Consider the following 14,263-nt stretch of genomic DNA (forward strand, 5'->3'; position numbering starts at 1 on the left):
TTTATCTATTCAAAATGTATCTTATAGAGTGCATTTTTACACTCTAGTCATATTAAATGACACATTTAAGAAAAACATGCCAGTTAAATGTGTAGGATGAATGCTATTATTGTGCAGAACTCAATTCACACTTTTTATTGTAATATATTGTGTCTCATTTGTAAAATAAACTAAGCAGGGGAATCAAGGGCCTATGTTTGGTCTTGGCATTGTTTGGGGACCTCGTGCATTTTTTAAGTGTCCACATAATATCAATGGGGACCAAACAATAAATACTCGATATTGGTACAAGCCAAAAAGTAAAGTTTCATTTTGTTTTATTTGTTTAATAAAGGGTCTGCAAAGGTTAACTCACTAGGACAGACCATAAACAAAGACCAAACTAAAACACACATTTCATTCAACAAAATGCACATTTATTTAGGACAAAAGAAAATAATGTTTTGAATTGACATCTTTAAGCAGGCAATGTAATAATAACATTATTATGCCCAAATATGGATAATTTATCTCTTGGGTCTAAATTTCAGAGTTGGGTTTTTAATTCACCCTGTCCAGACTTTATTAAGATAGTTTCTCAATCAAGATTGTTTCTCAATATATGAAGTAGTCAAATGATTTTTCTCATTGTATTCAAGAAGGAAAAATGTACGGTAGGCTTCTATTCTTATATCCCTTGTTTCCATCAACGGCAGTGAATGTATTTGAATTGGCATTGGCTCAAATGCAGGTAGAATGTAAGAAAAATAATATAGGAATCCACACCCCTCGCCGCAGTAGGCAACGGGTTCATAAAAAAAACTCCCAGAAGTCAAAACTGTTGCAAATTGAGCACAGGTAATGAACATTTTTTACGTGCGGTTTGGACACAATTTCCATGGCTAAAATCATCCTTTTTAGAAGGACTTAAAAAAGCCAATTTTTAAATTTCTGAAGTACCATAAAAAGACAGCTCTAGTGTGAATCATGTATTTTGCAGGGCCAAAAATATATCTGCATTTTACATAGGTGATTTTTAATCATGCATGCTTATTTATCTAGGAGTATGATTTTTAGATCTGAGTGAATATTCTAGTTTTCAAGACAAATCTTTTCCCAAATATATGTTGGGTAAAAATGACAGTAAAATGTAACTTACATTTTTAGTTGCAGTCACATTACAATTTACTACTGGGAAACACTACCTTCATTTTTACATGGCCTATAAATGTCCATAATTGATACATTATCATTGCACTAATGCACATTTTATAGTGCCCTGTTTAGGTGTAACATGCACCTGTCCTGTAAGTGGTGATGACGCTTCATAGGACAATGCCATACAAACTAATGCCAGCTGCTGTTAATCACGGAGGGAAAAAAAATGCAATTGCAAAGATAAGACTTCAGAGTGTTGGGGTCATTTTTAAGCAGACGTGTTGAGAAACATGGCAACAGCTTTTAGCATTTACAAGCACTCTACCCAAAATCCAAGCATTTTTCAACCTTTGAAAACACAACATTAATATTCAAGCATTTTCAAGGATTTCCAGCACCTGTACAAACCCTGCTTATAAATCAAAAGAAGGACAACTGATTATGTTGGCAGCAACTGCCATCCGAATTTGCAATTCAAATGCGTAGTAATAGGAGAATAATGAAGCTGGATGGAAAGATGCAACAAATCCCAAAGGAGTCCTCAAGAACATAATGCTCCTTTTACTGGAGAGGTTGTCAGCGTATAGACTAGAAGAACGTTCTGGAAAAGACAAAACAGACATAGTTTACACAAAGGAGATACGAAATTTCAAGAAACAGCTTCGGCAACAAAACACATGCATCCGAATTGCAATCTTAAAAATAATAAACAATCAAACAGATTGAAACTGCAGTCCCAAATTTTGTACATTTGCAAAGCTCTTAAAGTGCAAATGAGCTTAGGCTCAACATACCAGTGTGCACTAGTGCAGGACTCCCCCACTCAGTCACTTAACGACATCGCATGCTAGAACATGTCACAGTCCTGAGGAACAACATCCATCAGAAATAAATAGTAATGCCTCGTGGCCGTTCTGCTCAGATTTACGAATGTCTGTGACTTCGAGGCAATGCACAATACCACGAAGGCCACATGGGCGTGTTTGTTTATAGAACGCATGCTGCAAGTGCCAGTGATGACATTAGTTGTAAATGTCTTCACCTGAATAGCGCGCTTCTATGCAAAGATGATGCCTTGAAGCTTTTTCTTAACATAGGAGAGGACAGACACCGTACAAAGTATGTGTTTAGTTCCTCTTGATGGACAGTCACATGTGCTTAAGTGGGTGGGGTGGGGGACAAATGTCACAGACAAGATAAACATCCATGCTGCTGTGCAGAAGAGGTGCTTTGAAAGCAGATGGAGTTACCGCGTTAGGACTGAAGCAGGTAGCCGTGCCTGTACAGTGTCGCACTGCCCTCAAACACTTTTCTGTTCGTACTGGGACTGACAGACTTTGGGCTGCACAAACGTGCAAACACAGACACAAACCGCAACGTCATACTCCAGGCCAGATCTTACGGAGTACTAATCCTGCTGTATGTAGAAATGGATATATGCAGTACATGAATAAAACCCCAAAAATATATGCCATATAAATATATAAAAAACGGCAAATATGTGCCATATAAATAAACGAACACATAAATTAATCTCGTAATACCTAAATACATCTCATAAATGCAATGTATTCATTTTGTCATTTAATTTATCATGTATACAGTAATCCCTCGCTACTTCGCGCTTCGGTTATCACTGGTTCACTGTTTGGTGGATTTTGAATTGAATTGCCTTTATTGATATCAATGTATCATGCATTGAGTTCTGCAGCAGACAGCAGACAGCAAATGCTATACCTGCGGTGGAGGGCTGATGGTGTGTTGGTTGGGCGTAACTGCATGCATGACTGTTATAGGCTGGTGTATGCTGTCAGTCAAAAAGCAAGCCGGGGAACAAGTCAATGTGGCCACTCAAACAGACAAGGAAACAGCATGGCGACAGCTAGCTTTTAGCGGCTCGGTACACTGAAAAAAAATTCCTCAATTACATTGGACTCTGAAGAAAGTCAAAAGAGCGAAAAGAAATGCTGATCGCCTGCGGATGCTCTGTGGGTTATTATCAAATTCAGGAAGCGACTGAAGCGGTGCTGCAGATCAAGCCTACTGTTATTGTTGGCCTACGTAACAACTCTCACAACATCTCCCTGCCGAGCCTGTGTCTCAACCAGGCCAGATCCACTTCCAAAGAAAAGAATGACCTGGAGCTAAAACTCGTGTGAAACCGCTACACTGCTGACTCATGTATTTAAATCATCGTGGCTCAATTCGAGGATACCAGATGCTAGCATGCAGGTAGCCAGCCGCTCTCTAAATCTCTTTCTTACCCTGAAAAGGAGAAGCTCTCGAATTTTGTTGTGCGTTTGTATAATGACAAAAAAGACCATTTATTCAACAGCAATTATGTGTTCTTTGTTTTTAATTTGTAGATCTATAGTTGTTATTTTGTAACAGTTGTTTACTCTCAGTCGATAAAGATGTCACCTCGAGGTAAGTTTGACCCTAGAGGCTTTAATAGAGGGGCATCGCTACTTAATGTAATTTCACTTTTCACTGAGGGTTCCAGTCCCCCATTAACAACGATAACCAAGGTATTACTGTATAACATAACATTATCTTCTCTGTTCCTTTATCTTCTTGCTCATACCCTCACTATGTGTAAAACTGGAGTGTCATGCCCAATTTCGTTGTCACAATATGTTAGCCCATTTGTAACAATGACAATAAAGGTATATTCTATTCTATTCTATTCTATTCTATTCTATTCTATTCTATTCTATTCTATATTAAGGTATTTGTAGTAATATCTCACTAAAATGCAGATCACTTTTCAGTCTTGCTGCTTCATTCAAATTGTGTTCAAGGTTCAGATTGGCTAAAAAGTTTGCAAGATAGTAGGTCAAGTCAAGTCATGTTGATTTGTATCCCTTAATCCCAAAAAGTCTCAAAGGGCTACAACATTCTCTGATCTGAAAAAAAAAAAAAAAACCTTAACATGTACAGTACTTTTTTTTTTATAAACGAATGTTTGGGTATGTAAAAAGGCTTTTTTCTTTGATTTCAATGTACAATATAGTATTTCATTGTATAAGAATTGTAAATAAAAGTAAAGGTTTTGACCTAACAGATTTTGCCTATCATGCTTTTTTTTTGGAACGTAAACGATAATACGAGGGTTTAATGTATTTTGTCATGATTTATTTATATGGCATATTTGTATATATTAATTTATACATTTATTTCTACATATGGTCGTATTGGTCCTCTATAACATCTACAGAGCAAATACTAAATCTAACCTGAGAGCTTCATTCATCCCTAAACATATGTTGACATTTATCCAGGGCTTGGTTATATGGCCAATTAATAACATCGCAATTTGAAACATTAAAGCTCACCCAACAAAAATTTATTTAAAAGATGTTTTATGGATATGACTCTAATGCAAAATATCTAGTAAAAGAATAATTGATTTCGAATCGCTTTTAATGCAAAGTTAAAACTTGTAAAACAATAACAATCAGACTGACAATCAGCCACAGCTATATGATAATGTAACCGTTCATTTACCTGTTAAATTTCTTCTCTCAATTTCACAAATACGCAAAATTTCAAATAAATGTTTTTGATAATGAAGAATTAATTCAATTAATATGATATATCACCCAGCCCTAGACCCGGTATAAACTTTCACAATGAGTAGTCATTCATAACTATGACATCTGAGAGAAATGTTCCACTGTTACTGAATACAAAGTTTAGACATTACACTTAAGACCAGGGCTATTAAATTAGCAGCCCGTGGGCCAAGTGAGGCCAAAAAGCATTGCACAAGTGGTGCGGTCCCCACCACAATTGAAATCAATTGTTTTTTTAAATGTCAGAAATTCCCACGGCATTTGATATTGAATGCGAAACTCCACATACAGTAGTTGAGAACCAGTTTTCCCACAATGTATTGTTCGACACATGGCTGTCAGATCCAAGACTCAAACAATTAAACCAATTTAATCAAAAACCTCAAAACATTCATGGGGTTGGGGTTCTAATGATAAACCTTCTTGTGAAGCTTAAGAAAGGCTATGCATAGGTCAGTGGGTACGTAGTTTAACATTTTATATTAGCAGTGGTTTACTGGTTATATAATTTGTCTGTTCTTACCTGATTTTAGTATTTTGCCATACTCTTTTTTTGATCAAATAGCCCCGTTTCATACAAATGCTATAATAATATTATTGCTAACATGAAAGCATGATGTGCCAGAGATGAAAATAAGGTCAGATTCTAAATCATTGAATTAATAATATAAAAAACATCCTAGCACAACTTAAATAGTATCGCTGCTTTAAAAAAACATTCATTGATGATTGCTCGTGATATTATGACACAGATACTCACACTTCATCTTCATAATGTTTTGGGGGTGACACGGCAATCACAACATCGATCCAGTCCTGAAAGCGATGACATATTTAATTTGCAAATAATCATTGAAAGGGCTATGGCTGTCATGATCTTTTTCTATGTCTTTGTCTTGATTATGTATCTTTTTATTTTCCATCTGTAGATGACAGGCGGCTCGCTTGTTGCTCGGCTTCTTGTGTCAAATTAAATGATATCAAAAACGGATGTGAATAGCACTTTTCAGGCAACTAACTGCAACTGGAAATGCTGTACAAAACATCTACAATAAAACAATAACCCCCCCCCTTTTACCCAGCAACCTAGAACACCAAATTCATTGACACACACAATAGTTAGGATAGAGTAAAAAATAAATAAACAACAAATAAAAAGCTAAAATATGGCCAGACACAGTGAGGAAAGGTACCTCACTGAAGCTCACACTCTTTCTGTGTCATCTCTCTTTATAATTACCTTATGTTCAGGGAGGGTTACTTTAAAAATGTAATCCAATACAGTTTACAGTTACCTGTTGAGAAATGTAATCAATAATGTAATCCGAATACCATAATATTGCAGTAATGTAACTTGATTACTTTAATTTACTTTTGGATTACTCCAATACCCAATATAATACCTAAAAAAAAAAAAAAAAAACCCACATAATATGAAAATAAAAAGGGCGGCAGCAGCTGAGTGGTTAGTGCATCCCCGGCACAGTTCTAAGATCATGGGTTCAAATCCAGCTACCAGCCTTCCTGTGCAGAGTTTGCATGTTCTCCCTGTGCCTGCGTGGGTTTCCTCCAGGCACTCCGGTTCCTCCCACATACCAAAGACATGCATGTCAGGTTAAATGGCCGGTCCAAATTTTCCCCTGGATGTGAATAAGCAAGTGAGGTCTTTGTGTGCCCTGTGACTGGCTGACGACCAGTTCAGGGTGTCTCCTGCCCACTCCCCAAAGATAGCTGGGATAGGCTGAAGCACAATACTGAGGATAAGCGGTGCAGATAATGGATGGATGGAGAAAAAAAACAAAATTACTAATTACAATGTATTATAGAAAAAGAAAAGGTCATGTAGTTGCTTATAGTCCTACCAAAGAGTGCCCAATTTAAAACCACATAGGCAAAAGTAAAACTTTCTCGTTCACATGGAAGACAGGATATGCTCGGTTTGAGTTTACATTAAGAGCAAATTAAGAACCCAATATTATTTTCAACGCACCAAGTGTTCACATTCTAGTTTTCCATCAAACCCATGGATGTCTTGTGTCCATGTTCAGATTTGACTTGTTTCCAGTGGGGATGCCAAACCTCTTGACAATATTCTGATTTACAATATTCACAGGCATACCAAAACATATGCTGGAACCCGCTGTCTCATGAGCCTGATGGTGGTCTCTTATTCCAAGGCATACGCGGGAATGACGTATCTGTAGCCACAACATATGTCTATGCTACAATATGCCCCAGCTCTTACTGAATTATGATGGCTATTCATTTATAGGGGCATCAATTATACGCAAATACACATAAAATGGTAATCCTGCAAAGTAATTGTTATGTTTACAAAGAAAAACCCTGATTGAGACTTTTTTCTGTTACTCAGAGCAAGCAAGAGAAAGTTTGAGAGAGTGCAATAGAGTTTGAGAGAGTGGGTGATAGAGAGTGTCTGATAGAGAGAGTGTGAGTGTGAGTTAGTGTGAGTAAAAGAGTGTGAGAGTAAAAGTGAGAGAGAGTGAGCAAGGAGAAGAGTAATAATAAGATTAAGATTAAGTGAAAGAGTTAGAGTAAAAATAAGAGTAAGAGAGAGAGCGCGAGTGAATAAGAGTAAGAGTTAGAGAGAGAATAAGAGTGAGAGAGTGAGAGCATGTGAGAGAGTGAGAGTAAGAGTGAAAGTGAGTGTGAGAGAGAGAGAGTAAGCGAGCATTTTCAAGGATTTCAAGCACCCGTAAGAAGCCTGTAAACAATGCTGACACGGTAATGCCCAATTCGACCCTAAATGCAAGTTGAATGTATGTTAAAAAAATTCTTTTTTTTTTCGTATCTGCTGAGACTGTTAGTGTAACAATAGCTTCTACCTTAGCACTACAGTATGTTCATGTTATCTTTTTAGCAATAATAATGTGGAAAAAAAAATATACAGTACCCCTCCACTATTCCAGGCTCGGACCAGAGAGTTTTGGCCTTCAGTCAGTGGAGCATCAATAAGGATCTTCCCATTCACAGCCATAAGTTCATCACCTGGTACAATGCCACCTACAAATGCACAATAATACATTTTAGTTAAAGGAAAAATAATCAAATAAAGAGGGGATTGAGGATACTCGACTGTACAAGTTTTTTTTCACTGACTAACAATAATTGTGATTTGATTTTTTTTTAGCAACTGATGGGTAGAAAAGTATGTTGACACTGTTAAAGATACATTTTGAATGCAACAGACAAAGATCACAATAGATCAAGAACACAAGTCCATTTACTGACCAAACATAAATTGTTATGTTAAATTTAAAGATTACACAAAATGGTACAGTATAACCTCAATATTTGTGGTACATCCTTTCCATTGAAAACCGTATATACATATATATATATATATATATATATATATATATATATATATATATATATATATATATATATATATATATATATATATATATATATATATATATATATATATATATATATATATATATATATATATATATATATATATATATCATGTATTATAGCGTGATATAAAAAATCTGTTTACATGTGCGCAATAATCTGCACCCGCAGTTCCCCACATATGGGATATCTTTAAGCCACAAAGCACTGTGGGACTTGTCGTTGAGACAAATGATACATGCAAATGTTACGCGAATATTTCTAAATATACCCAAAAATTAGCATAAGTAACATAACGGGAAAAAAAATCATGCACCGAGAACGTGCAAGACGAACCGCAGGGTGGTGTACAGATGTTTGTAAAGCAGAGTTCCCCAACATGGTGCCCGCAGGCACAGGTATCCCCTTAAGAAAACATAACTAGCCTGCGGGCAGGTCCTGAAAATAGCTCACCAGTTATGTTCAATATGATTTTGTAGGAAATTTGATTTCTAACTAGCATGATGTTTTAGTGCAGGGGTCGGGAACATATTGCTCTTTTAGTGAGTACATCTACCTCGGATGTCATTCCAATTATAGTATGTGCAAACTTGAAGTTAGCCTCTGACCTTTTGATTGACACCATTCTTGGTTAATAGCAAGCTTTTTTCACGGTCTTAAGCCTGTGACAATCTACGAGGGCCTGTAGTGAAAAAAAACAGTCAAGACCTACTTTGGCTTTAAAATTCTTTAGCCCATATTGTCCAATTCAAATGTGGATTGATACATTGGTTAGCCAATGAAATTCCAAACATAATTTTACGCAATTTTACGGGCTGTATTTAAATCAGAGCTGAAACAAAAATGTGCGTATATGCTACCCGGGGTCTATCTTTACGCCAGATATTCATGCGCAAGTGTGCAAAATCATGGATTGACTTCTGGAAAGAGTCACAAATTTAGAATGTTTTACTGACTAAAAATTGGCCAATGTAAAATACATATTTGCAAAGTTTTTAGGGCTGTAAACTGGTTGTCTCCTGTTGGCCACTTTTGGAAACGCCGAGACCTATCCGTATAAAAATGTGTAGAATACAATGTTAAAATTTTCAGAGTGTGATCGAATTTAACAAGGTTCCAGGTAAGGCTTCAAGCTATTGTCTTACCTGATTTCTAGCTAAGATGCCCATGCTAAACTCATCTGCAGGCTTTTGATTGCAAAATAAAATTCAGGCGAAAATAAAAACCTTCTATCTATGTGTGTTGTAACTCAGATTACTCAATGTTAGTAGCACTTGCAGTGATTACTTCAGTTTGGAACAAAACTTCAGAGACTTACCTTTCAAAAGGGACCAAAACCGTCCATATTCTCCAAACGGTTCAAGAACATCATTCAATTTACTTTGGGTATGTCTTGGATTGGGATTTTAAGCAAATTTTACAGGAACAGTTAGGGGTTAAACTACTGGTATATGGTGTGGCTCTCAAAAAAAAAAAAAAAAAAAAAAAAAGAAGCAATCAAAATACTTTGCTTTCATGGCTCTTTGAGTCAAAAATGTTTCCAACCTATGTTTAAGTTTTTGATTGGGCCTATTTCACTTTTAATAATTACAATATAGTGACACCATAGTCATAACACAAGTCGTTATTTTGGGAATGCATATCAATCTGGTGGCCCTTCAAGGTAGTCAGTGAGAAAAAGTAGCCTTCAGCTTCAAAAAGGTTGGCGACCCTTGTCGTAAGGAGTAATTCATGTTCGTAATCCACCCACCATGTTTGTCCGCGGCCCCTCCCTCGTACACAGATGACACGACCAATTTTCCCAAAGGTGAGTCAGCACCACCTTCAAGGGCCAAGTCAAGTTGTCCCACCTGAAAAGCACGAAACACAAACATGATTTGACTTTTCTTGTAAGCCAACTATCTTCCTTATAAGGATATATTGATGTATTTACTTTAAGTACCTTTCTTATTCGCAGCAATCTCACGTCTCTCCCTGCTATCTGGTCTGATGAGAACTTTTTTCACAAAAAGGAAAATGAATGAAGAAGATAAAAAGGCACAGCAAAATTGAAAACATTCAGATGTCTACTCGTTGCTGTTTGCTCATATAAACAACCCTTTGTGGTAGCAGTTAGTCTTCATAATCACAAAATCAAATGGTGTCATTAGGGTAATGTGCACCCTACACCACGAGAAAAGACTTTCGGCTGAATCGATTGGCGAGCAGAATGCAAATAATCCACTCGCGTTAACACATCAAGAATCTTTAATTAAGCATTCCGTGTATCTGAAAAGCGGGAGAAAGCCAGCATCCGGGGGAAAACACATAAACGTCACTTTGATCGTGTTAAGACAAACAGTACCATGGAGTGGGGATCAAAGTCTTCCAAGTACTTTTGAAAGCCCTGAAAGAAGAACAATATGCATGACTTGCATTAAAGTCCACACAGATATTAGAATGAATGAACTATAGGATGGACATAAGGTAAAAACAAATGTGAATGTTCCTTTGACAACAAAAAGTTTAAAACCCAATTATAATCACTCCGAAAAAATACTTATTCCACTGCACAAGTGCAAAGTGGCTAAGCAAAAAAATAAAATAATAATCATAAAATCTTAAAGAGAAGCACACAGCCATTTTGACTATAAAGTAGCAATGAAAGTGGCCCGAATTTTTTAAAAAGTTGATGAAACAGCCAATTGTAATTACAATTTATGTTCAAAGAAATTTAAAGAAAGTGACTTTACGGTGCCTAGCGAAAGTATTGGCCCCACAAGAACTTTTTGTGATATTAGTGTAACGGGTGTGATAATAACTTTTATTTTATTGAAATTCCTGCTAAAATATGTGTATAGTTTTTGGTAAATGTCCTGCAATGCTGAGTCCAACAGTGCCATCTGCTGGTATGGGGTGGGGTTTGGTTTTGGCTTCTAACATGTGACCAGGAGGTGGGGATTGTTGTCAGTTTTACCAGAGTACTACAAAGGTAAGACATATCTTTTGGTGCTCCACAAAATAAGTTAATTTTAAACTTTATAACCCCAGCTGACAAATCTCTCACCATGCATAGTAATGTGATTGATATTGTCAAGCTGTTTAGGTTTATTTTCGTTTTGTTTCTGTTTTACTAAATATTAATTCCCCTTGTAGAGATCAAAGAGATCAGACCCAGCAGAAAAAGCTAATGTTGTGACTCATCCATTTGCAGGTAAATTGTACCCATTTTTATACTCATTATTGTTTTTATTCCTATTTTTCATATACATTAAAAAAAGGATGATGTTGGTTAAAATTCAGAGTAAAGAAAAACATGTTGAATTCATTGTAAACGTTAAAAATCCACTATACGATCTCTTGTTAAAAGTATCTTGTTAAAATGCAAAGATTTATAAATGTATTGTGATATTCTAAAATGTATTTTCTGTAAAGTGAAAAGACAGCTCTTTGATATGCTTTGTTGTCAGTTTTACCAGAGTACTACAAAGAGATCAAAGAGATCAGACCCAGCAGAAAAAGCTAATGTTGTGACTCATCCATTTGCAGAAACTGTAATAATAAAAACCTCATCATCCAGTCCAGCGTGAATGTGGATCTTTGGTGGGACACGTACACCGCGGTTACATTGGTGCCGTGACCCGTGACTTCTATCAAACTCTCCGAACCGAGGACTGTCCTACCTGCCACATTGTTTCATGATGCCATCAGCTCACAGTATTTAAAATTGCTATACAGTGACGTGTTACGCAGGCTCCTGATTTATTTTGTGATTTTGACTCATTTACATATTTGAAACATGTTTAATCAGAGCACGAGTGACATTTCTGAGGGTGTAGCTGATCAGATGACAAATGTTATTCAGGAGATAGGACATACATTGGCTGATAGCATTTTCTCGCGTATACAGTCACACAATACAGTAGCTCCTAGCGCTGCTGCCACACAAGATGTAGCAAACACATTGAGTAAGCCAGGTTATGTGTCAGATATAACACAGGTTGAGGTGGTTACACAGAGAAAGGTTAAAGAACCACCATCATTTAATGGGGATGGCTCAGACTCAATAAAATTACATGAGTGGGAAGATCTAATGAAGACATTTATTAAGAAGAGTAATGTGAGACTTGAAGAGCAAGCAGAGGAAATCCAAATGCATTTGAGAGGAAAAGCTAAAGATGTAGTTAGGTTTGGCATTAGAAACAGTAATATAGACGTCTATACCCGCCCTGACATGATTTATAGTCTCCTCAGGAAACACTTTAGCTGTACCAAGTACTCTGCTGTCCCTTTAGCTGACTTTTATTCAACTTTGCCCAAACACCAGGAGGACCCCTATGACTACTGGCTGAGACTAAACAGAGCAGCTGACCTTGCCTCTGAGTGCTTGAGTGAGCAGGGCAAAACATTTGACAACCCTGAAATAGAGGTCACTCGCATGTTTATTAGGAACTGCCCATGCAAGGAACTGGCACTCACTTACAGATCAAAAACCATCGAAAAGTGGTCAGCATGTGAGGTACTAGAGGTGCTGAATGAATACCACGCTGAGAAGAGCTACAAAGCAGATTCCCTACAACAACCTGCGAATAGAGCGGAAATTGCCGTACACAAAGCTGAGGTGAACCATGGTCCAACCCTCATGCACGAGCCACCTCAGACTTCGAGCCCACATTAGCAAATTTCAGGCTTCAAACTTAAAGCTAAAAGCAAAATAACAAAATGTGGAACACAATCGCTATTTGCAATCACATTATTTCAACATTCTGTATAAAAGACTGAAAAGAAGCTGTCGCAAAAAGATTGTCCCCCTGTTCTCACAGCTCAGCCAACTGACTCCAGAAGTTCCCTGGTGGCTTCTGAATGATCCAATCTCAACGTAAATGACTAACAATGACAGAGTGCACCTGTATGTCATTAAGTCTCATTTTAAATGCACCTGTTCTGCGATGGGCTCATAGGTGGGCTCAGACCCACCAAGATCTGGCCGTCCTCTAAACTTTCGGGCCAAACAAGGAGAAAACTAATCAGAGAAGAAACCAAGAGAGCCTTGGATTAGGCATACACAGCTCTGGTGAGACAATCTGTGCATCAGACCACCATTAGTCGGACTAGACCTTAATCTTTAAGGGAATCTGTCAAAAGATCTGAAAAATGCTAAGAGCAAACAATCAACATCAAACCTTAAGGAACTTGAGCTGCCATGTATGGAAGAATGCGAAAATATTTCTGTTTCAAGATGTGCCAAACTTATAGATATACCCCAAAATGACTAGTGGACAATACTTTTGCAAGGCACTGTATGGTAGATTTAATAAATGACTTTAGATTTCCAAGGTGTTTAAACAGTCAAATTCTAAAAGCAACCACTTACATAGAGAGCGATGTTATTAGACCATTAAAGGTAAGACCACAGGGGTATTGAAAAAAGAACAAATCTCATTATCTAGAACACTGCGATTTAATTTCTGGCTAGAAGCAAGACAGGAACACAAAATGAATATGCTTGTTTATTACTTTAGCTCAAATTACTTGTGGTTTGTTGTTTGACTTAAAAGACAAGTTGTAAGGCACCATCCGTTTCAACATTTCTGCAGGCTGAAACACAAGATCATACAAAAATTATGTAGTATAAATCAGATTAATCATTTATTCCTGATCGTGTCCTTAAATTGTGGCCAGATTAGTGAAATAATAGATGAGATGTTGTTGTAATATTGAAATATTTCATTCCATATGTACAGTAGTATGAGTTTTAAGCTAAAACCTTTATATGATTTCAGTCTTTTATATCTCCCTCATTCAGTTGTCATTAATCCACTTCCTGATTTTTTCATAGAGTGTTATTGTGTACTTTGTGGTATAATCAACAGACTCCTTAAAGCCCCAATGTGTAATATTTGACCACTAGATGGCACTAGTGTTGCCCAATAAAACATTGGAAAACTGAAATTGAATGCACAACAATAAATCCTTTTTTCTGTCTTATTTTGAGTATTATCTTTCTTTGATTACGGCTGTCATCTGCCTGAACTCAGAATTTATTTAGATTTAGCGGTTAGCTGTTAGCTTTAACATTGTCTATGATTGCTTTAGGTGTCGCTAGCTGCGACAAGCACAATAGTAGCAACTAGCATTAACAGCTTCTTTCATTCTCAACGATGGATCAGTTTGGTTCTCGGCTTGTCGTC

General features: G+C 36.9%; 1 protein-coding gene across 1 annotated transcript in view; it reads right to left on the reverse strand.

Annotated features, from left to right (window-relative positions):
* Window positions 1-416: 416 nt before the first annotated feature.
* Window positions 417-14,263, reverse strand: part of ush1c (Usher syndrome 1C) — a 55,103-nt gene continuing 41,256 nt past the window's right edge. The window contains exons 20-27 of the mRNA XM_088340933.1: window positions 13,605-13,670; window positions 10,438-10,479; window positions 10,036-10,089; window positions 9,844-9,943; window positions 7,627-7,736; window positions 5,473-5,528; window positions 2,388-2,479; window positions 417-1,738 (exon numbers count right to left, since the gene is read on the reverse strand). Of these exons, the coding sequence (XP_088197059.1) occupies window positions 2,392-2,479; window positions 5,473-5,528; window positions 7,627-7,736; window positions 9,844-9,943; window positions 10,036-10,089; window positions 10,438-10,479; window positions 13,605-13,670 (516 nt within the window). The 3' untranslated portion in view covers window positions 417-1,738; window positions 2,388-2,391. The remainder of the gene's footprint in view (window positions 1,739-2,387; window positions 2,480-5,472; window positions 5,529-7,626; window positions 7,737-9,843; window positions 9,944-10,035; window positions 10,090-10,437; window positions 10,480-13,604; window positions 13,671-14,263) is intronic.

The sequence above is a fragment of the Urocampus carinirostris genome, chromosome 7, assembly GCF_059441175.1.
Source record: "Urocampus carinirostris isolate Australia breed hairy pipefish chromosome 7, RoL_Ucar_1.0, whole genome shotgun sequence".
In the NCBI taxonomy this organism is placed as follows: domain Eukaryota; kingdom Metazoa; phylum Chordata; class Actinopteri; order Syngnathiformes; family Syngnathidae; genus Urocampus; species Urocampus carinirostris.